Here is a 23711-nt window from a genome sequence, read left to right as displayed (position 1 = left end):
CCTTCTGACCCCCCCTCCTGCGTACAAACATGCAACCACACCCTAAGAAAAGCCCTGAGGTCAGTCAGTATTTGTCATTTGGCTTGAGGAATCATTTACTCATTCTACTTGGCAACTGTTGTGTGTAAAAGACATGAAGAAATAAGAAAACTAGTGCTCTACTTTGTACCTTGAAGTTGAGCTTAATCTAGACCAATGTTTGACTTGTTTTGATCACCATCCTGTCAGCAATGCCTCTTTTCCTTGCATCCTTTTGCTTTTTTTTGCCTACTTTCCAGTGACATCAGTGCTGCATTGCTGCACACACTCTGCAGCTTTCAACTCCTTAGTGTATGGCTTTTCTACAGCTGCCAGGCAGATCTCTCTCCCATCGAGATCTACAGTGTCAGAGGGTGTGTGTCATCTCTGACTGTGCTTTTCTTTGCAGCTAAGGCTATCAGAGTTTGCTCCTTTAGGATACTGCTGCTGTGTTGTGAGGAAGCTGGCTACCTTCCCAACTCTGACTGCACTGAGGTCATTACAGTTTTATATTGGAAAGCGGGTGTGCGGCAGTGGGGGTTGGGGACAGGCAGCTAGACTCATGCACTCGTGAACACAGTGACTTCAGGCAGTTTCTCATGCAGTTTGTTAAAATTGAGGAGTAGCTCATTTCCTTGAGAGCAACTCTGATTTGTTAAGTTTCTGCAATCCTTACTATGTGGCAATTTCATGTATGCGCTTGTAGTCTTTCATTTATATGCAGGATGCAATCTAAATACGTGGAGTAAGGTACATTACATATTCGTGTTGCTTCCCACCCCTCAGGAAATGCCTATGTAAATTGTTTGCCACCTTTAGCCTCGGCTCCATAGGAAACCAAAGGGTAATAATGGGAGGCTGTCCTGACATATGGTCTTCTGTGTGTCTGCATCAAAAGGAAAATGCTTTCATGATTAATTACTGTCATATTTTGGAAGGGAGGTGATGCTTTAGTAAAAAAAAAAAAAAGGATTGGCACAAAGAAAGCAACTTACTCAGAGAAGAAGTTATTCCTTTTGAGTTCTGACTATTAATAAAACATTTGGATTAATATTTTTGTTAACTCTGGAGCCCTGAAACTGTAATCCTTCTGGTTTCTGCTAAGTATCAGTGACTTAAAAACTGAAGGTTGTGTATTTTTGTTCAGCTTTTATACAATACAGTGAGGATTTTGTGGAGCTTCCCATGGAGAGTTGTTTTGTCTCAGACAATTACAGGATTCAACCTGCCTGCGAAGAAAGCAGCGAGGTCTTTGGACTTCTGAGTGATATCAGAGGATGTTTGGGTTAATCTTTGAACAACATTACGTCAGTGGCTTTTTGACTCCGTTTGAAAAAATACGAACCCATCAGTTGGTAGCTATAAAACAGGAAGTTGCTGCCATCAATTAGTCCAATGGTTCTTTACTTTTTGTTTGTTGTGGTGTGTTGAAACATAGGTGTTCCTGCACATAAGCTCACAGCTCTTTATTACACATGTATATGATAAATGACCAAGTTGAAGAATTACAAACTTTTTTTATTTAATTTTTTTACTTTTTGTTGTCTGAAGAGTATTTAAAGCTGAAGTGACTCCAGTCATCTACAAGGAGAGAGGAGAGATATTCAGAGAAACCTGAGCTAACCGTGACATGGGGATTTTTCTATTCCATTTACAGTGTTCCTGTAACTCATGGCTATTCTTAGGAAAAGAGGACACTTTCTCTTTTACTTTTTGTGATGACACTTATCCACCTGACACTCAGTCGCTCACCTTTTTCTGTTTAGGTTATTTTATCAGTGTGGCATCACTGTGGTGGTGGAAAATAACCTGCTCAACGGGAATTATTTTCCTGCAGTTTGCTGGAATGCTAAACTCTGCGGTGGTTTAACTGCCCTGAAACTCTCAACAGTTGAAAGCCACAACATGTTACAAAACAAGACATCGTATAGTACAAGGATTTTGGAGCACAACAACGGCACTCTAGCATCACCTGTCACTATTTACGTCCTCAACAGCATTGTTTCATGCTGTAAAACCAGTCTAAATGATTACCAGGTCCGAGGCAAAGGTGGTTCTGGTTAGCCCGATGTGGCCACCTTGTTGGGTTGTCAACACATTGTTTGAGAACATTCTCTTTGGTAAGTGTCAATCATCAGGTGTCACACCTATCCTAGTTACATCTGCAGGAATTTTTTCACAGTGTACTGCTTGATCATAGAAACATAGTTTAGAACATGTGTCATAGTTTTGTTGTTTTTTTTATTTGCGAATGACAACCTGGTTGTACGTTGATACTAGTGCAACAAAGTTAGGTGAATTTCAGTAAGCCTTGATCAGAGTTGTCCATATCTGAGTGATGTGAGATGTTACAATAGCCAAAAGTAATACAAAACAATTAATTAATATGACCTAATTTGACAAAAAAGAAAAGATTTCCATTAAACATGAAAACTATCGCAGCAAATGTTTGAAAAGATAGCTGGAGGCTTTTTCTTTGTTGTGTGTTGAAAATCCAACATCTAAGTCACTTCCACATCAGCTGTGGTAGCACTAATGTATTCTTCTCAGGAATCCCTAACTATGCGTTAACCAGGAATGATTTCTGGGAGTTTGTTCCTCCACTCACAGTCATACATTTCATCACTTTTAACAACAGAACTGGTTGTGCTATGCGTTAATGACTGGGTCATACAGGCCTTGTCTGGTCCAGGCCTTGGCCCTTTTTCCAGTCCAGTGAGCCTCCATTGTTTTCTGGCTCTGTACGGACACAGAAACAGGTGGTTCTCCCCTCAAGCGTACTGAAAAGACAAAAGAGGTCTGCCGGTGTAACTTAGGTCACCTCTGAGCCCACGAGATGACAAATTCATGCCAGGAAACTAGTTCAGGAGATGGGAATAGTCACATAAACTATTGTCACGATTGTCTGATATTCCTATGAGATTTACTGGTTTCCTTATCAGTAAAGGCTCATGCATTTTCCTGAATTAGCCTCAAGAGGATATTTCCAGGTCAGCAAACCTGTGCTGTGAGCGTACTGAGGCAAAGTAACAACACCTTACGATAAGAATCGAAAGCCTTACTCTCTTTGTATTAAGTAATGTGAATCACTATAAGCAGTGGGTATCGCCTTTAAACCCCACCTACATGTACAAGTGAACATGTGTGTGTGCACATGCATTTTTCTGATATCCTTTTCACATTCGTGCGTGTGGTCCGGGTGTGTCAGAATCATTCGATTGTTCTCTCTCCTCTGTTGTGCTTTGTGTCACATTGCTGGCTTCTCAATTACAGAGAATTTTGCCTGTTGTTTTGAAAGTGGCTGGGTGTGTATCTGTGCTTGTTTTCTGAGCTGTTTATGATTCTGTGAAGTGAGGCCAAGTCTCCCTGATAACCTGTGAACCTATTCATGGCAGTTCAAACAGGAGCCGTTGATGGACTTTAAACATTCTCTTCACACACACTTCACAGCCACCGCATGCCACCTGCACTTCACTAATTAAAACCCGAGGCCTCCAGTTTACAGGAAATTAAAGTTATTACAGGATTGCCAAATCAAAGGAGCATGTCAGGTGTCTTTAGGAAAACCAAATCAAAGAAAAATGAATTACAGAAAGAGTAAACTAATAACATTTCAAAGACTTGCCTGGTATCATCAGGTGGTGATTCAGAAAAGCTTTCAGGGTGTGGAATTTTTCTGATGGAACATCTCACTATTGATTAGGCCAGGCCAGTAACATAATTGGGTATTGGGAAGAGAAAAAAAGACTCCTAGAGAGACTGAGCGTTGGGGCGGGTTTACCACCGTGTTAACTCTGTGGGCAAAGGTTTAATTTCTGTGCGACAGTAGTTGATACCTCGTCCTCGCAGCTTAAGAGCTGAGAAACCATCTGGCTTGTTCACCATCTGCAGTGGCACATTAGTGCAAATGTTTGGACATATGTGACGGCACTAATATGGGTGTTCATTGGACTTTGAGTAACACACTTACATTAAGAGAAAACTATCATTTTCAAAGAAGAATTTGCTTATTTTATCAAGACAATGGAGAACCACACATATTCCAAAAGCATGGCTCAGTAGTAAGAAGCTGGTGCTAAATTGACCTGCCTGCAGTCGGAACCTGTGACCCATTAAAAACATTATTCATCATTGAAGTGAATAATGAAGCGAGACATTCTACAAAGGAGGCTTTGAACTGGGCGTCTAGAATCGTATATTGAACAAAAATGGGGGGGAAAAGACTCTACGACAACTGGAGGCTTGTCAGACAAGGAGAGTGAAGGAACAGATGATGCAACACAGTAGTAAACATGTCCTTATCTGAACCTTTTTAAAACCTAATGCTGGAGTCAAATTTGGAATGATATCATCACATTTTGAGACATATCTTTTGTTGTTGTAGTTTGTTTTGTTCACTCTTCTAAATTTCTGCATACTGCTCATATTTACACTGCATCATAGCTTTTTTTGGAACTTCTTTGTTTACAGTGACATCAGTTTTAATTGACATTGCTTATATGTAGTTATTAAGAAGAACAAGCATAAATCAGGGATAGTTTGAATGGTTTAATCACTACTCCTAGAGCTTATTTGACTTTTATTGACAGGAATTGAACTGACACGTGTCACTGTTTAACTGTGTTCGTGTGTGTCTCATTGAGTTATTACATGCTCAAGAATAAACTGTATCTCAGTGAGCAGTGACTGAGTCCTATTCAGAGCAGCTGAGCTACATGCTTACTCATAAAATAGCATGTCCACAGCACTGTCACACATCATCATGGGGGTAAATCAAGGAAGGATGCAGTTCTGCTAACAATGTGCTTTCCAAAAGCAGGGCCTGTGTTCAAGCACCTCTGTCCTGTTGTGGGATTTCTCAGCTCATCAGCTGTTGTGAATTACTTTTCATCAGGTTGAAGAGGCCACGTATGTGGGCTTGTGTGATCTATTTTGTTAGTCAGTGTTTTGTTGGCTGCAGTTGGTGTCGTTGAAGTTAACACCACAGGGGTTTATTAACTCCTCTTGTTAAGTCAAGACTCTGCCTGAGGCCTTTGTAGCTGGGGTTCTGTGTTTGACTTCAGTGAGGAGGCAGCTGATTGGAGAAAAAAAAAAAGGGCCAGGAGCCGTTGAGACGTTGACATTGTTCAGAAGACAGTTGCTTATCTTCCAGGCACACTGAGATGCCTCCTACCGGTTTTAAGTCTGTGTGTGTGTGCTTTGGTGTATCCTGTTTGTCACATTAGGCATTTGATTATATATTTGGTGACTTGGCAGGTTCTCAGCAACCTGTTAATATTTGTGTATTTCTTTAGAAAAAAGAGCAGTTGTGGCCACTAAATTAAACTTATTAACGACAGTAAAACACAAGCCAACAGTGCCTTTGGCTTCCTTTCTGCTACAGAGCATTATGTATTCCCTCTCTGTCTTTTAGAAAGAACAATCATCAGTTGAAATCCTGCTTTGTTTCATTGTCCAACAGCCATTGGACGGTTTATTCAACCAGTTGGCTCAGATCCTGACCCCTGGTACCAGGCTTGAATGCTGTCCGTTTGTAAGCGACTGATGAGAAGGATTTTACTGATTATACAAATATACCCTCATGTGCACAGTGCACGCACGCTCGCACAGGGTTTGCTACAATCCCTCCTCTGTAGGCATAATGAGGGTTTGGATACATTTCATGCAGGATATGGTGAAAGAACGTCTGTTACTGTGCTGGCATGACTGAATCCAGTCAGGACACCCTCCGCCACCCCTTTGAAGATACGTTTCTCTTTAGTGTCCCCATCTGTGCCTACACTTTTGTGGATGTCCCTAAAGTAATATTGATCCACACCCCCTATCATTTTGTATGTGGGACATTACACAGAGAGAACGGGTATTTTTCCCTAAAACATTTTCTCTGGAGAAGTGTCATAAGCAAAGGCTTATTCTGTAATCGTGCAACATGTTCATTATCAGTTTGGCTTGAAGCCATGAATCTTATCTTCCCCCTGTGACTGGAGGGCAACATGGCAGCCCACCCAGTGCTTTGCCCAACCATGCACAAATAACAGCTTTATAAAAGGCCAGCTTGACTGGAAACACAGAGGAATTGTTTGGAAGGTTGTCCTCTGCTCAGGATTTGGAAAGATAGTAGTGGTTGTGTTGCATGTGAAGGGGTCAAGAGAGGAGCTTTTGCCACTCACCTAAAAGCATAAAAATTTTAATTTCGTAGTCGCAGAGAGTGCTGAGTGGTGGGGCTTTCAATGGCTAGTTTGACTGGATGGTACAGAGCTGTGGCTCTGGTTATCCTGACCTCCTGTCACAAAGTGCAGAGGGCCTGCACTGGCATGCTAGTTTTATTTGCTCATGTTGAAAACTGTTGTTAATCCTCCTCTGGTTTTATTTAATTTTTTGCCTGGGTGGCAGTGGGGCCTTGGAGGCTAATCCACTCACAAACACTCACTGACAGTAGGCCTATGGTGCTTGGGCAACAGTTGTGCTGATTTGGATATATTTTTGTTTGAACTCCCAAAGCCTTCTTACATCAACATGATTTAAAATCAATTTACTTACTTTGGGGAAAAACATCAACAGTGACAAAGAGCCATGTCGAATGCACAATTTTTACCATTTGTGCAAGTGTAGAATAGATATAGAATATTGTGTTGCAGTGCCAAAATCCTGAAGAATTGTATTGACCATGTTTGTTGTAAGCTGTGGAACAAAAAAGTCACTGCCTTCATCATGAGATTTTTGCTGTCTACTCTATGCATGTCAGCCAGAGATGAAAGGGCTGTGGCAGCAACTCAAAATGCAGAAAACATTCATCAGTATATCCTGTTCATTGGCTCGGGCCCTGTGCCAAAGTCATGGATCTTACAATGGTTGGATAAACCACGCAGTAGGAAAATTTGCACAGGTCAGACTTTTACTTATGTGGCCATTCCCTTTGTTTCTCTGGAGAAGCAGATTCTTTTCGTTAAAAAAAAAAAATGGACGCGGTGACTGTTGTGTGCTAGTGCTGGGATATTAATCAAATTTCGACTCTGATAATGATTTTGAATTCTTGCCATTATGAAAGTAGTAAAACGAACAGAATCTATTTTGAATGGCATGCCGTGTTGGTATCACTCCTCTCGTGTTGTAAATGCAACAAAACCTTCCACCCACTCCACACCTCAACTTGGTGACTTTTACTTTTAGTCGTCAATTTGATCTATTATTTGTTTTTGTGTATTTTAACCTATTTATCTGTTGAAATTCGTTTATTTTATTCATAGTGTCAAATAGCTGAATGTGTTTGGTTTGGTCTGATTTCAATATCAATCAAAATAGTTGATCATGATTGTTACCATAATCATACAGCACTGGTGGGAATCTATCCATTTATGGAGCCACACCCTCTTCAGACTTCTGCTGTTGAAAATGATTCGGAAGTGTCACTCAGTCTAACCCAGTAATTGTCTTTTTGTAGGAAAAGAAAACCACAGTCGTCATTTATATAAGATAGACGGCCAGAGAGACCAAAAAAAAGCGGATTCTTTTTTACACGGAGATTGTCGTTGCTACTGCAAATGTATCTTTGTTCTAAATATCAGTCAGTCTCCTCGAGCACTAACAATCAGTTGGCCGTGGGAAAGAAAACACATTGGGATGGGTAACATGAGTAACTAAACAACGAACAGTTGCCAACAGATACCATGTAATAGTTGTACCTATCTGAAACATGTATGCTCCTTCTCACATGGGTGGTGAAGCTCAAGATTTTTCTGTCATTTGTCATACAGGTTTGCCTGAGAGCGCTGGGGCCGGATATGAAGTTAAACAGGGAGAACTGGTTTATCTGTGTAGCAAGTAGCAGGGAAGTACCATGAAGGAGCAAAGGATAGTTTACGGCCTTATTTCTCAGTAACAGGTCAGCACATTATGTTAGATTACATTAGAAGTCAATCCTATTAGTCATGCTCTGCCCTCTGATTCACTTTTCAGGTGTTACAAGGGGAGTGTGCAGAGTAAGGGCTGAGTACTTATGCTGCATAACCATAATATTTCATCATCTATTATCTTTGTGGTAAGGTTTGCTGTTTCAGAAACTGTGGGACACTATATACTTATATACTTACAGGCCTAATTAACTTATGAAACATAATGTTAAAGTGCCAGTGAGATTGTTGTTTTTTTATTGCATTTTAGCCATCTACACCACAGTACCTGGCTAATTGATAATAGAAACTTGTTAGGTGTTATTCTTAATTGTACTCAAGAGTTCGTCTTTTCTTAGAAAACTATTATAAATGTACTATTTCATCTAAACGTCAAAACCCTCTGTTGTGTAGCTCCTTATTATGCAGCCATAACAGTTCAGACCAGCTGTTGAGACGAGGATATGTGGAACCTCTGGTGCATCCTGTGGTGTCTGGCACTGGGACATTGGCTGCTGATCCTTTGGGTCCTGAGGGGTACGGGAATGAGGCCCCTGTAAGTGGAGTTTTTTCCCTGGCATAAAAGAATGAAATGAAATTAAAAAGTAAATTTTTTTTCATTTATATCCCAGAAAAGCTGGACTTGGTTTTTCTCATTTTCCTTGAACCAATTCTGAAAAGTTTTAGTGGCGTCGCAGAGTGCTTTTTCCCACAGGGATGTCAGTGATACGGGGAGGGGGAGGTGTCGGGTTTACAACAATGTTAACATTGGTATGTGTCAAAGTAACATTGACATGAATTTCAGGGCCCATGCATTCCCTCCTAAACCTTGCATTGTAATGAGATGAGTGCTATTCACTCCGTCCTTCAGTGGTTTAAGAGTTTTTTGGTTGATTTGAGTGGATAATTACGCAATTAGCAGATCATAAATCATACAGATTTTTTTATCCATATTTGTTTTTGCACTATATCCCGTTATTCTTTTCATAATCAACAGACTTTTTGTTATTCCAATCTTTTGACGGCTACCGGCCCACACCCCCTCCCGTGGGAATGAAATGTTTGGGCTAGAAGTTAGGGGACTGACAAAGTAGGTGCAAATGGAATTTGCCGATGCTCTTTGTGAGGGTTATGAACTTTTCATTCTTCTGCAGCTCTGTTGATTAATTGATTAGGAGTGTCATAGATAGCTTTGGCTTACTGGTATTTGCATATCAATATAACTGGCAATGGGAACGAGCAACGGGGGAGACTCTGGATAGTTCAAAATGAAGCAGATTTTTCTTATTGTTCAGACGGCAACGTTTCTGTGTTCAACATTAGATTTAAAACTGATGCCTGTGGGCTTGAAGCTTGACTAGGGAAGTGTTTTATGTAAAATTACTTTTAATATTAATAAATAAAGTCATAATTTTGCTTTTCCTTATTTAAGTATTGATATTCATTTTGCCAACGCATTGTTTTGGCAGGTTTGTAAAGTCTGGGGTGGCTATTGTTTCTAAATTAGATAGTTCTTTTTAATTTTATAGACGTCAAGATAATTAACCAGACAATAGTTGGGACCTATGGGCTGTTGCGTAATTCCCCTTTCCCTGACTCTGTAGCTCTTGCTCCTTCTGAATAAATAATTTATTCTAGTTCTGTCTCACTTTTAAAACCTTACAGGCAGCTCAAGATGAAAAGAGATTCTGCCTACTGGTTTAGCGTGACAGTATCTGAGCTGTGACTGGATGAACAGTCAGAAGAGAGAAAGTGGCATGGGGATAGCGGAGTGTGGTGTCTGTGATCTGTGGGATTACAAGTGAGACTGAATGCTGATGAGCGTGTTGGTTGTTGTGATGTCATTCTGCCCCCATCAGAGTCTGCTAGCAACATAAGATGCCCTTAATCATTCATGGCCCTGTCACCTCTTGTCTCAGTTTGAGCTGGAGTCACATGGCACTATGAGTGCTCGGTTACATAAGGGCCTTGTCACCAGCTGGCACAATGACTGAGGCGGTAATTCTCAGCTGAAACAAACTCAATGATCTTATCACATCTTTGTAAACATTTATTCTAAAAGATACATGTCCAGATTTGTGTTTCTACATTTGTATCTTTGTAATGGCAGTATGGCTTTCTTTGTGAGCCTGCAGCCAGAGCTGGAGTGCAAACATCAGTGGTAAAGTCCATGCCAGTCCAACAGGAATCACTGGTGACTATGTTGATAACATTGTGGCAAGTATTTTTATGTTTATATGCGTAGACTGTGTGTAGTGAAGAGTGACTGAAATAAAACACAAAACAAAAATGAAATATGCATGAGAAAAATAGTCCATTTAACAGGAATTTCATTCCTTTCTGTGCAAATGTCTAAGATAAAGGTTTTGTTGTAATGACGGTGTTAAGAAGGGGGGGGGGGGGGGGGGGGGTCCTATTTAAACATCTTAAGACTTTAAGATATTTAATTGGTATGTTGAATTGAAAACCAAGTGGAAAGATAAATGTTACAAATCATCTCCAACTTGTAGGATGAATCTGCCACCCCACCAATCCCTGCTGAAAAAAGGTCACGATTCCTCGAAAAAATGACGTCTACAAAATTTCCTGACATGTAAGATCATGATCATTTCATAGCCTAAACTTCAGATAAGCCTCCAACATAACAGCATACATGTGGTTGTAGCACTAAAAGATTTCCTGAAACTACTGAAAAACGCTTTGCCCTTTATGTGAAAAGATAATTTACCGCAAGCACCATTTAAATGCAGAACATTAAAGCTCAAGAGACTGCCACTCGTTCAGTTTTAGCCTCTCATCACTCTGTAAAGGATAAGTCATACGACAGGGCTGCAGGCTGGCCATAATTCATCTTTTGTCATGGCCACAATGTAGGGTCTTGATGATCCTTGGGGGGGTTTGAAACTACTCCTCATCAAACATCAAGGGGTGCCCAAAGGCATCGAATGGACCATTTTGTATAATGACCTAAGGTGTGAGGTTTGCACCTTTGTGATATTTGAGAACTCTCTGACATCTTTTCTGCTGAGATTGAATGTCTTCCTGTGACATTGCACATCAAAAGCATTCCTCTTCAGCCAGAGCACTGTGGTTGTCTTCCACTCCTGCATGTGCCCACCGGGAAGGGTTAATCCATCTGAATGAGCTGGCCTCTCCATGTAGGGGATGAAATCTTTTCCCCCCTTCTCTCCGGCCTGCTTAGAAACAGGAAGTTTAATTGATGGTCAGCACTGTGCTCTTGTGTTGCCATAGAGAATTACAAAACTTTGGGACAGCAGGGAGGAACACATCAGTTGATGGCTTGTCTTAAGTGGTCAGTCACATATTCAGCAGCCTTTTGTACAGCAGATACTAATTGGCTATTTCGCAATGAATGTAGTAATAAAAGGTTTACCATGTTTGATCATAATTCATTATTTAACTGCAGCACCTTTGTTCAGAGGGATTTAATTGGTATTGGTTTGCTTTAAGCTATAAGCTTACAGTTTGGCATCCACTTGATGTTTAAATATTTTTTTCATCACAATAAGCTCATTCCAGTTGTCTGGTTTTAAAGTGTGAACTTGAACTCAAATCAATGAATTTGCTCCTGGTTCAGCCTCTGTGTGGATAGTGTGTTTCCCCCATTAGCACCAAAACTACAGAGGAAATCTTGAATGAAGTTGTTAAATGTAGCAGATGAAACCACAGCAGTGGGTAGAGTTATATCTCTTTTGGGATGATCTGTCATTTGAAAGAAGGGTTAAAAAAAAAAAGCACTAGCTTTTATCATTTATCAAACTCTGCTCTGTTCCCTCTGGTGCTACATTTGGCTTTCCAGTTCAATGGGTTCTTGTCAGAAATGCAAATGTTTTCATGGGTGACGTTCTTTTGGAATATTGTTGAGTGAAGCCTCCATTCATTCATGGAGGAGATACGCAAGCAAGCCTACAGCGTGGGCTTCAGCTCCAGTTTGAAACCACTGTGAATGATGGTATTGCTGTCTGGCTGAAACAATTGAGGCCTTTGTTAATTTCTGTAACACATGGAGCTTGTGGACTGTAGCCTGCACATAAGTGGGTGTTTAAACCTTTTTCTACTCCATTCTGTTCTGTAAGATCATGTTTCAAGGCTTAGTCGCAAATGCCTTTAGTCTGAGCTTCATTATCAACTTATTATGTCAAAGATGATTAGTGAAACTCATGGTTATAACTATAACTTGTAAGGAAAAACTTAAAAAAAAAAACCTTTAATCTATTGCTTAGCAGTCAGAGTTGATAGGTAGTGTGCATGGACGTATGTTAGGTAAAAAAAAAACAGATAAACAGACACAATAAAAGGCTCTGTTGGCACTCAGATCTTGCCTTCAAGGCTGAAGAGACAAATGCCAAAACAGAGGAAATGCACAAAGCCAGTGGTGGAAACATTCTCTTTCTCAATTATGGGAGGGCGTCTACAGAATGTAGCTGATCTGAAGTTTCTGCACCGTGCTGCAAGTTGATCCAAGAAATACTGCTCCCCTTCACTTTCTTTTTTTCTTAGTTTTATTCCTCCTGGCTGAGCTGCTCTGGCTCTCAGTATCCTGTGTCTTTCTGCTTATGTAACAGTCAGGGGCCTAAATGGGAACTAAAGCACAGCAGTAACAGCAGACACTGTCGCCTATGAAAAACCGAAGGAGACAGCAGATACAAAAGAGCCCCAAAAATGTATCGGAGTAGAACTCATTTGAATTGGAACGTGGTGTACCATGGCGATCCTCACTTGTGGTTTTGTTACTAGATTGAAGGAGAGTGTGCTATGAACTTTGTACCAGAAAAGCCTCTTTCACCATTACATAACACCCTCACAGACTTTTGCATATTAAAGCTTTTGCTAGTTTAGAACCCCTCAAGTGAGCCTTCATTTTGAAGCCTTGGCAGCAAAAGCATCCATGCTTTATGGAGATCAGGAGAGGGTGAGTTATGTGATAGGCGGTGATGAGAAATGAATAGACAATGTTTTTGGAGAGGCTCCCAAAGTAGGGTATTAATCACAGACTCTGTTAATAGTGGCATGTTTCCAGATTGGTTTGCTGAATTATGGAAATGGCGTTAATGCTCTTTATTGTTCTTCTTCTTTTATAGGCTGATTCATCCACAAGATGAAACCTGAGCTGAAAGACCAGAATGGCTGCACACATTAAACACCTGGAATTATACTTTCTTTGATAACATCTTATATAATTGCCAAAGAACTTTGGAAGGAACCCTCCTCAACGCCTACAAAGCTTTGTTTGATTTCCATCTGTGGATCATAATAAAGAAACTGCCATTATGCCTATTCTCAAGCAGCTGGTGAACAACTCTAACCAGTCAAAGCGGAGGTCTCGGGCTGACCTGACTGCAGAGATGATCAGTGCTCCATTGGGGGACTTCCGTCACACCATGCACGTTGGCCGAGGGGGTGATGCCTTTGGGGACACTTCATTTCTAAGCACTCGATCAGGGGAACCTCCCAGAGAGCCTGACACAAAGCAGGGCTCACCAGGCTCAAAACCTGGGCTACTATCACGCACCTTCAGGAGCAGCAAGCGGTCTCAGTCAGTAAATAGAGGGGACAAGTATGAGTACAATACGACGGTGCCGTCTGCTGGCTCTTCTCAGTATGTGAAAAATGCCATATCCCTGCCTTACCTAAACGACGAGAGCACTAACAGAGGCAACCAACTGCCGAAAAGCGTTTCGTCAAGCCCCATGAAGACGCAGCCAGAGATCGAAGGCAAGCCGCTAAATGGGGCAGCAGCAATGGCGACTCTGGATGCTGAGTTTGATGAGCGTAATTTTGGCGAACTCACAGAATTGCCTCCATCAATGCCTAAAGGAGGCGGAATGAAGCATGCAGAGTCTATGATGTCCTTCCACATTGACTTGGGGCCCTCTATGCTCGGGGACATCTTGAGCGTGATGGAGAAGAAAAGCTGGGAAGAGGACGACCTCGGCTACGAGGAAGGCAAGAGCAGTGAGGACCATGCGTCCCCCTCCCACATTCCCCACATTGATGATGATGATGCAGAGGAGCTGGCTCCTGCCAGGCCGCCTCGCAGCACATACCAGCATAAGGCCATGGTGGACCCCTACACCCCGGAGCTACATGCCAGGAACAACCACCACAACACAGATAGCTGCTCTGTGTCCAGCTCAGGTTCAGAGAAACCTCAGTACCACCTGCATGATGGCGACACAGACAGTGCAAAGTACAGTTCGCCACGTGGGGAAGAAGACAAAGAGTTCACTTTCATGGATGAGGATGATGATGAGATTCGAGTGTAGACTAAGAAGATACCGTTGCCAACAGTCCTGTAGAGCACTAAATGAGAAAAGCAGGTTTTTATGTGCTATGACAGGCTGGGGAATCAGGGCCACATGAGGTTTGTTATTGTAGATCAGTCTAATATCAGCACACTTTTATCAGCATTGTAAATACAACCTGATAAGCCTTTTTCACTGTGCTGTAGAGAGGAGCTACAGAGCTACGAGCTACAGACTGGCTCACAATGTACCTTTCTTGAAATGTTTGGGTTGGTTGATGCCATTTTTTTCCACATCTGAACTCTGAGCACACTATTTTTGGTTATTTCACAGGTTTGAAAAGAATACTGGCTCCCATAGAAGAAGAAAAATCAGCAGGGAAAATCATCATACTTATTTTAAGAAGATTTAAAAAGTGACGGAGATTAAAGAATGGATGTCAAAACTGGAGAGTGTGGGTGCGTTGTCAGATTCTGAAGAAGCTCGAGGTAAAAGATGAGTAAAACTCAAAGATAGGTTTGTAATTTTGAAAAGGTGGGTGTGATCGTGGAGCCAGTGACACCGTTTTGGGATAGACACTCTAAAGATAGTTTTTACTTTGATTCATGTCTGAGTTTAAGGGTGATTTATGCTATTTTCACATCGTTTCATGCACAGGATCTGGAAGTTGGTCTACATTTGCCTGTTGTATTTGAGTTGGGTAGCTTATTGTTTTTGCCACTCTTTGGGAGGATCAGTGTACTTAAAATTCACAAACAGCTATGATATTTATTCATTCATTGTCATAAGGGATGAATCAGTCTTAATATAAACTGCTAAGTCTTAAAATTTTTGATTGGTGAGTTTATGATATATCACTACACAAAACTTAATGGTACTGCAAGTGATCCATCTTCTTTGTATAGAAGTTGGTATAATGACACTATGTATTGAACGCAAGGATACATGAAATTGTCTCATCATTCCTGCTGAAAACAATGTGAATTTTCAAGAGGCCTTTTTGTATGTTTTCCGTGTTTGGTACTTTTTTAAGCAGGATGGAAGCGTTGGTCGTGGTAATACAGATGAATGTGCTTTTACCTTAAGTTCCACATCATAAAGCAGGTTGGTAACTTTAGCAGGTCAGTGGAGATGTGTTTTCAAGGGAGTAGCTATGGTAGAATTTTGCAAACTGTAAAAATTACAGTGAAATGATGACTTTCCAACAGAAATGAAGCAGCGCTTGTCTTTAAAGCGAGAGAAAGGATGTATCAACACATTCGGGTGTTATTAGAGTGCATTTACTTCATAGAAGGGCATCAGGTATGTCTCCAGGCTCTACGAATGAAATACATTTCCTGAACTCACACCCAAGGTGATAATATGCACCACCTCTACGCAACCTAGATCACATAGTAGGAAGAGATGATTGAATCAACCAATCATCTGGCCTTTCCTGTTCCATTCATTACACGTGTAAGATTACTGGCCCCCAACCAGCTGGAGCTGCTGTACGAACAGACAGGTGGGCTTTTTCCTCTCTGGCTTTTGTGTTTTATTGTGCTTTAAAGACTGCAGACTCGCTCATTAGGTTACATTTAGCTATGAACTAAAGTGAAATGTTTTTTTACTATATCCATAAGAGCTGCCTGACTTTTTTTTTAAATTGCGTGTTAAAGACTAATTGCCACATTTGAGAATTGGGAGCTTTGGATTTCCTGCTGTGGCACTGATGCAGGGTGTGTATATAGAATCAGGATGCTGTGCCATTCTGCCTCGAGTTGTTGTCTTGGAACAAAGAACAGGTTGCAAGAAGTTTGGAAATTAAACGCTGTCTGGAGGAAATTGCCAAGTGTTTGTTAGATGCATTAGAGCCTGACTGATATGGGGCTTTGGGGGCTGACGAAGACGCTAAATTGTAGCAACTATTAAAATTCCAATATTTTCGGATATTCTGTTTGCATTTAAACACATACAGTATGCTGTATGAGAAGTACTGAAAAGGGAAAACGATGGGGTCATCGCTGATTAACTTTCTTTTTCACATGTCTGCTCAGCTGTGACGCGTGCGCTCGGCAGAGCTGAGAGAACCTTTCAAAGGGGTCCAAGTGGACTCTGCTGGACAAACCATGTGATGACACAATTTCTAAATGAACCCCAATGTTGTTTTTCTGTATACGTATCAGTCTGTGCACCAAATAAGCCAGTATCTCTCAGGCTCTGAGTTTACTGTTGTGAAATGCTGGCAGGGAGTTGGGTTACTTTCGACCTTTGTTTGCATACGTGTTCTGATTTGAGTCGGACCTCTTTCATATTCTCATACTATGGGCCAAATTTAAAGGTGTCATCTTTTGACTGATTGTGAAATATGTGCTTTGTAAAACCTTGAGACGGATGCAGTCCCTCATGTTCATCACCAAGAAATACTTTTTAGTTTTTTTTAATATTTAAAAAAAGAGAAAAACACTCCTTATTCGCTGTTATTTTAATCAGTTACTGTGCCGTGTATGATTCCAGTGAACAATCTCTGTTGTCAGGAGCGTGTCTGTGTGGCACTACTGTGGGAGTCAGAGGAATGTTAGCAGCTTCAACACGAAACGGCACATTTACGGTCAAATTCTACTTTAGAGTCTGAACAGCTGACACCAATCGGCCAAATCTAAATTGTTTGAGTTTGAATAGAAGGTAATTAGAGAAATATGAAAAAGTATGCTAAATTGTGCTGAAATGCTTCCTTGTAATTGTTCTAACTGCCTGGTATTTGTTGTCTCTCTCTGTGGGAAACTCCTAAGTAGGCCAAAATAAACCATGTAAAGAATTTGCAAATACTGTCTGCCCAAGGTCTGCTTAAAGTTTTCCATTCCCCGACAGCTGTGGCTTGGCGAGTGGCGAAAAAGATAAGGACTGCGAAAAACGACTCGCTTAAAGTTCAGCTGTAGGTTTTTTGTTTGTTTTTTTTTCTATACCATTGCTGTAGTGTTATGCCGATTATGTACTGTTTTTTCTTTTTGCTCCCTCTTCCATCTTCTGGTTTTACAGTATATTAATATATTTACCTCCTTCACTTTTCTTTCTTTGGAATAACTGCTATATTTTTCAATAAAAAGAGAAAGCTGGTAAATCTTTAATTATGCTGTGGCTGTTTTTTGTAAATCTCTGCGAGTCTTTCACTGCAGGCTGCCTTATTTTCAAACCCATTTGCAAGTTTATTCACAGTCTGCATCCAAAATGGGCCGAACGCTGATTGAAATCTGACCTTGACGTAGACCCTAAAATGCCTGCGGAGGGAGCTGCTGAAAGAGTTCCAGCCGCTGAAAGAGTTTAACTAACACCCACTCTGAGTGGATTATTATACACAAATAACCTCAGAATGAAAGATAAAACCTTGCCAAACAGATTTCACATCACAGACAACTCTGTTGCCTGCGATGTGAGAGCTAATTGAACCCTCCAGCCTGACATTGACTTGAACCGCCTGCAGAGAGTGGTTAATAAAACACAAATATCCTTAAAACTCTCAGACATGACTTGTGGTTGATGACATTGTATAAAGTCCATAAATATAGTTGAAACGTAGCTTAAATTTCAAGTTAATGGTAAAGAGAGGAGGTGATTAGCTATTCAGATGGAATACATCAGATTCTTTTCATCTGTTTTTATGCACAAATGTATTTTCTTCAGTTAATGACCGTCACTCCATTATTCCCAGGTTTTACTCACATGGCATGTATGTGCCCTGTGTTCAACCTTTGTGAGGCTAATATCTGAATTTGCCCCATTGTGGGTCTGGATAGCCAAAAAGTAACCACAGAGATTTATCGCAGCACTTTCATTTAGAGAACCTTATGCTTTACATGAGTATTTTACTTTTGAGTAGCAAATTTGAATGCTTCTCACGGTAGTTTCTTAACAAAATTGGCCCTGGAGCACCTCGAGTCCACTTGCAGATTCAGTGAAGATTTATTTGCAATTCTCTGTAAGGCTCTCCTATACACCCCACAGAAAAGTTTGAATTTCCATCCTATGGAGGACCAAAAAGTGATTGTGGGTGTGCCCGTTAACAGATGTGCCTCTATCGCCCTCTAGTATCAGATTCAGGTAAATGCAAGTTCTCACTCGGATGTTTTCTGCAGCGTGCCCAACTATAAGGCGAGGATGTGTTCTTTCAGTTTATACTACTGTGACTGAATATGTTGAATTTTAGCTAACTATTGTCATGGCAGATGTTTTGCTCTGTCACAAAAGGGAGAGCGCATCAGAAATCAATGGTGACTCACCTCTAATAAGTCCATACACCATTAGGAGCCTTTAAGTGGAATACAGTCATCATTAATAAACCTATGCTTGCCCCACTGTTGCAAGTCAGAAGGTCTGAATGAACTTTGTTACCCGACAGTTAAACTGGACTTGTACAGTGTTCGCTCACTGTTGTCCACTTTGTGCACGAGTATTAAAAACATACTTATATATATAACTATATATATATATATATATGTATAACTAACTGCAGCTACTAATTTCTGCCTTACTTTATCTTATGACATTTCTAAAATTGAATGAGGAGATGGGAATGTGGTATTCATTCAATGTGTCCACTTGAGGCCCTTGAACACAGTCTGTGAGGCTCAAGTTTTAAAACAAAATAAGGAGGAGAACTTTCTCTTACTGCTGTCAGTCTCAAGGACAGCAGAGATACATAATGTAAAACTTCAAACACCAAGCCATAGAATATCTTGTGGAGGGATCGTCTTACTTTTGAGACTTGCTGTTGTTCTGGCACAACATTTTACTCTGGTACCGTATACAGACTTTTTTTTTAATATTTCAAGATGAAACCTTACAGCCAGTTTGACATGGTCCTCTCCTTCACCTCATCTGGCATTGTTAGAATAACGTGTTGTTGCTGGGGGAACGATATCCTACGAATGCACAAAGCTCAAAGTGATCCCACAAACGCATGTTGTTTCAAAATGCCCCTCGTCACAGAAACGCAAAGTGACCTGCCTCAAAAAGATCTGAAGCCACCAAAGATTGTGTCACATTTAATGGTTGGACAGTTACTTAACAGTAAAAGCCATGCGAGGCGTATTTGCATGGATAATTAAGGGGATTTGATGTATCTGCTTTGTTTGGTGACTGGAGGAGCACATGTAGCTGGATCATAGCGGTGAGTCACTAAAGCAACTGAATGGTTTTGCCAACAAAATGAAATATCCTCCTAAAACCAGTCTAAACACTGTGTGGTTAACACATTAACCCACTTTTCAACCCGTTTAATGTTTAGAAGCTCGAAATAGACAATCTTTGTCAAGACTGTCTCCACTGTATCAGTACAGACGAGTGTTCATTTTACAGGCTGCATATATAGAAATCTATCTCCTCATAGATAAGGTTTGTCGCTGTTTTACAAATGCTGCTTTAGTTACCTTTAGTGCTGCCAAAATATCACATCCTTTCGTTTATTCTATCTAAACTCCAAGACCACTGAGAACTGCTGAAACTACAACAAGTGAGTTAAAAACTAATCAATGCATTTTTAAAATCTGGATTAGTTGTGGTGAAGCACAATCTTGGAGGAACGATCATGATTGTGAATGCTTCAGATGTTCGGTGAAATCAGATGGAAGAAGATCTATGGAACAAACAGTTTACTACAAAGTTCAGTCGAAGAAGTATGAGCATTGCCAGCAGAATTCTGTGTGTGTGTGTGTGCATGTTGTTACGAACAGAGCTGGTGTGATGCAAATCAAATATATACACTAAAAAAAAAGTTTTATCATCATCATTTATGACCAGTAGATGGAGCCAGTGGTTTTGGGACGTTTTTTTCCACTCCCTCGCAGCCTGATTCTTCTTCAATAAGCGCCACAGCCATAAAGTGTAGAATGCTACAACCCATTAGTGATTTAGTTCGTTAAAAAAGCATGTGGCTTCTAATTTGTGGGGATCTGTTTTCTGTACACATTGACTGCTGATTATCACTTTAACATTTAGCCTTTTTTGATGTGACTGAGTTGTAAAGACAAACAAATTATAGTTTGGGACATTGTTTTTTCAGCTGGTATGCAGCCATCATAATACACTCACTTTACATGGAGAGTCTTTGTGAGAACAGAGCACAAGCCATTAAATACTTTTTAACTGTGTTTGCATTCCTTCGGTTATTTTCTCCTCTGACTGTTTTTTGCTTTTCTTGGAGCCAAACCGCTGTTTCGCCATCAATGTCTCAAGAAGTTGCAGCCATTTATCATTAAGTAACTGTGTGAATGTGAATAAAACGTCTCTATCGTCCATATCACCTCATCTGCTCTTGGCAGAAATCTACACTTGAAAGTCTGAAAGCACAAGAAAGCAGGTGTGTGAAATAAAAACTGTGAAAGACTTCAAGGAATACAAACTCTGAGCAATTTAAAGAGTATTTCCATTGTCACATACATCTGCACAGTTGGACTGTCCCCCCCCCCATAAATATACTTTGCAAAGGTTGATTTTAACCTGAGTTTGGGACTTGGCTTCTTATAATGTTTAAGGGTGATGATTACTGTCAGTGTGTTTTATCATCTTATGTGAAATCCTTTGATGCAGCGTCACTTAAATGCATCTTTGTACAAACATCGAAGATCACTTCCAGACTTACCAGCAATCTTTGCTCCTTTCTTTAGACTGAGCAGGCACGTATTCCTTGTAATTCACCATTTTATCCTGTAATGAGAGAGGACTGTAATCAGAAGCATACATGCTCAGCAGATAAGAATAAAGCTAGATAGAATATACAAGCTTGAATGAGTGGACTCGCCTGCATATTATAACCCAAAAGTCATGGTCATGTGATTCTGTTACTGACATTATTATTCTACATGTGAACAACCAACAAGGTTCACGTAAAGACCGTCACCAAGAAGTCTGCAGCACCTCGAACAGTTAAATATTTAGTTTAGCTGAGCTTAGCCTGTTTGAGTCGGTCAATTAATCTTTTCAAGTGAGAGCGTGGTCAAACAAACCGAGATAGCTTCATAATGACACAAGCTTTTGAATGAGTGTGAGCAGTGTTAAGACTGAGTTTACTACAAAAGACATTTAAATAAGGACTTCTGATTCTGAAGTGGAGTCGTCAAAGCGGTTCAAGAATGCAAATTCCTATGCTGACACAGTTCTGTTTGTAAAATATATAACTTTATAGGCTGCTCAAAATCCTAAATGGAATAAAGGTCCAAGGTTTGGTGCTCATAAATTCTTATTAATGAGTTGAGCAGGCATTTTTCTTTTCATTTTTTTGTTATTTTCAGCTGAGCAAAGCACATTTATGTAGGTGAAGGGAAAACAGCCACACATTAAGGGCTTTCAGTGGAGCACCCTGGAATAACAGAAGCTGAGAATGGTCCCCTTGTGGGGGTTTGAGTGCTTGGATAAAGTACTTTTTTTTAGACTCAAGTTCTCTTAAGGAGGCTTCAAACTCTGGGAACCCTCAGACCAAAAGGAAACCACACCAGGATATTTTCAAACATGCTGCAAGTTTGTCCAGGTGGCACAGTTAACTGAATGGAGCTGATGCTACACATTTCAACTTGATTATGAAAAATTAATCTTGGATAATGATAAAAAGACCAATGTACAATTTCTGGAGGTGCCTTAGCCCAAATGGGATGGCAAACTGCAGAATGACATGAACAGGTATTGGAATAACATGAACTAGAAGACACTCAAGTGGGCATCAGTGTCATTTCAGAAAGAAAATATAAAACCTCATTCATTCATTTTATAACATGGCTCTGTAGTAAAAGAGTCTGGGTGCTAAACTCACCTGCCTGCAGCCCAGACCTGCCGCCACTGCGAACATTTGGTGCACTGTGAAACAAAAAGTGCAAAACAGAAGGCACTGCGCTGTTGGTCACTGAAATTCCATATGAAGAAGGAGGTTTCACTTTCAAAACTAAAGCAGTTAGTCTCCTCAGTTTGTAAATGCTTCAAAAATGTTCTGATGGAACACAGTGGACTGTCTCATGTGTTTCTAAAGGTATCACTTCTAAAGGCAATTGGTTATGTGGTGTGAGCTGGTATGTTAAAGGCTGTCTTATGTTTCTTAAATTCAGATTTGCCTTTAATGTGGAAGGAGATCTGTTGCAGAGAAGAACAAAGACTAAAAAACAAAGACTTTTTACAACATGTGAGGCTGCAGAACCCTGACATGCCGTAGCTTCTTAACACCACTCTGACATTACACATCCTGCCTGTTACTACTGAAAAACAAGCATATAATTCCTCTAAATTTCCTGCTGTCAGTTGAAAAGTTCAGGCTGACACCCTTTTCTTGCCCTCTCTGGGATTTCACCTCGTACAGGGTTGAGAGGGTCAGTTTCCTTCCCCGTGAGTAGGCTTGGAGGAGGAAGAGCTGAAGGTTCTGGAGGGTGGAGTGGCTGGCTCTGAATGTGATGTGGGAGGAGTTGGTGGAGAGGAGACTAAGATATTTACAGAAAATGCAGGCGTGCCTCTACATTCTCTCTCTGAATGAAAATGCTGAGGTTGGGTTCGAAGGGATTTTATAATAAAACCAGAAGAGGAAATGGACTCTTCTCACCACTCCATCATCTGCACCTCCCATTTCCTTCTCGTGTTTATTTTTTGCCAGATGTGTGTGTAAATATATCCTGGGGAGGTGTTCCAACGGTTTTTGTCAAAGCGCCAGGAGTTAGCCTGAAGAGTTTGATGGCATCACTGCCGCCTCTCTTCATCTCGCATCCAGTGTTCTTTATTTGTTAATGAATGTTCACTCCAGAGACAATATGTCAGCAAAAACCTTTGGAGTTCTCCTGTGCTGGTAAAAACGAGGAGTGATTAAGTCACGGTTCTGGGACAACATGATCAAATAAAAAGCCTTTATTGTTTTCTGCAAAAACACAAATATGCAACGATAAAATGTTCTTATCCGTTGCACAAAGACTTTAAATGGTGTGCGAGACAGGTTGTCGCCAGAATAAAGATTTAAGTGAGACATCGTGTACTTTGTACATTATACACTAAATTAAATTACTACACAAACAGCCAAAAAGGCCACCTTCTCATTTCACCGTCATGACACTGTAGTCGCAAGAGACAAAATAAAAACCCATAATGACATTCCTGAGCCTCACTGGTTAATCTAACATCTGTTACATGCGTCCGTATTCTGGAGCTCTGCATTTGAGTTTTGGTCCCATCTGCTATTCAATTGATTTATTCCAAAGGTCATTTCATGTAAAGCAAAAACAAGGCCATCTATATACTGCATCAAGCTCACAAGATGGGAATTTAATTTCTTGAGCTTTAGTTTTCCCTGTAAGGTTCTGCCTTCTTTGCAACTACTTCTTTTCCTGATGTAATACAATTATTCTTAAAACTTTCTTTTGTGTAAGGCAGTGAGGTGTGATTGTTTTCTTACTTGTGAACATCATTTCAAGGTTCAAGCAAATCAAGTGGCTTCATGTTGACTGAGTGTGGTTGTAGCCACCAGCACATTAATGGGCCATCAAGCCAGCCAATCACAAACGCCAGGCTCTTGTGTACAGCGTGTACCGCAGACGGC

At 40.6% G+C, this 23711-nt stretch overlaps 1 protein-coding gene across 2 annotated transcripts in view; it reads left to right on the top strand.

The window, feature by feature from the left end:
* Positions 1-23711, top strand: part of cdc42ep4b (CDC42 effector protein (Rho GTPase binding) 4b) — a 319915-nt gene that overhangs the window by 1683 nt on the left and 294521 nt on the right. Inside the window, exon 2 of one of the 2 annotated variants that reach the window (XR_011909186.1) lies at positions 13010-15677. Coding sequence is in view for 1 of the 2 variants with exons in the window: in XM_072373244.1 (XP_072229345.1) it covers positions 13199-14194 (996 nt within the window). In the remaining variant the exon portion in view is untranslated. Of the gene's footprint in view, positions 1-13009; positions 17281-23711 lie in introns of those variants that run through there. The other variant, XM_072373244.1, reaches the window with a different exon arrangement.

The sequence above is a fragment of the Leuresthes tenuis genome, unplaced genomic scaffold, assembly GCF_036924035.1.
Source record: "Leuresthes tenuis unplaced genomic scaffold, fLeuTen1.0.hap1 SCAF_20, whole genome shotgun sequence".
Classification (NCBI taxonomy): Eukaryota; Metazoa; Chordata; class Actinopteri; order Atheriniformes; family Atherinopsidae; genus Leuresthes; species Leuresthes tenuis.
This window is presented reverse-complemented; position numbering and strand designations above follow the sequence as displayed.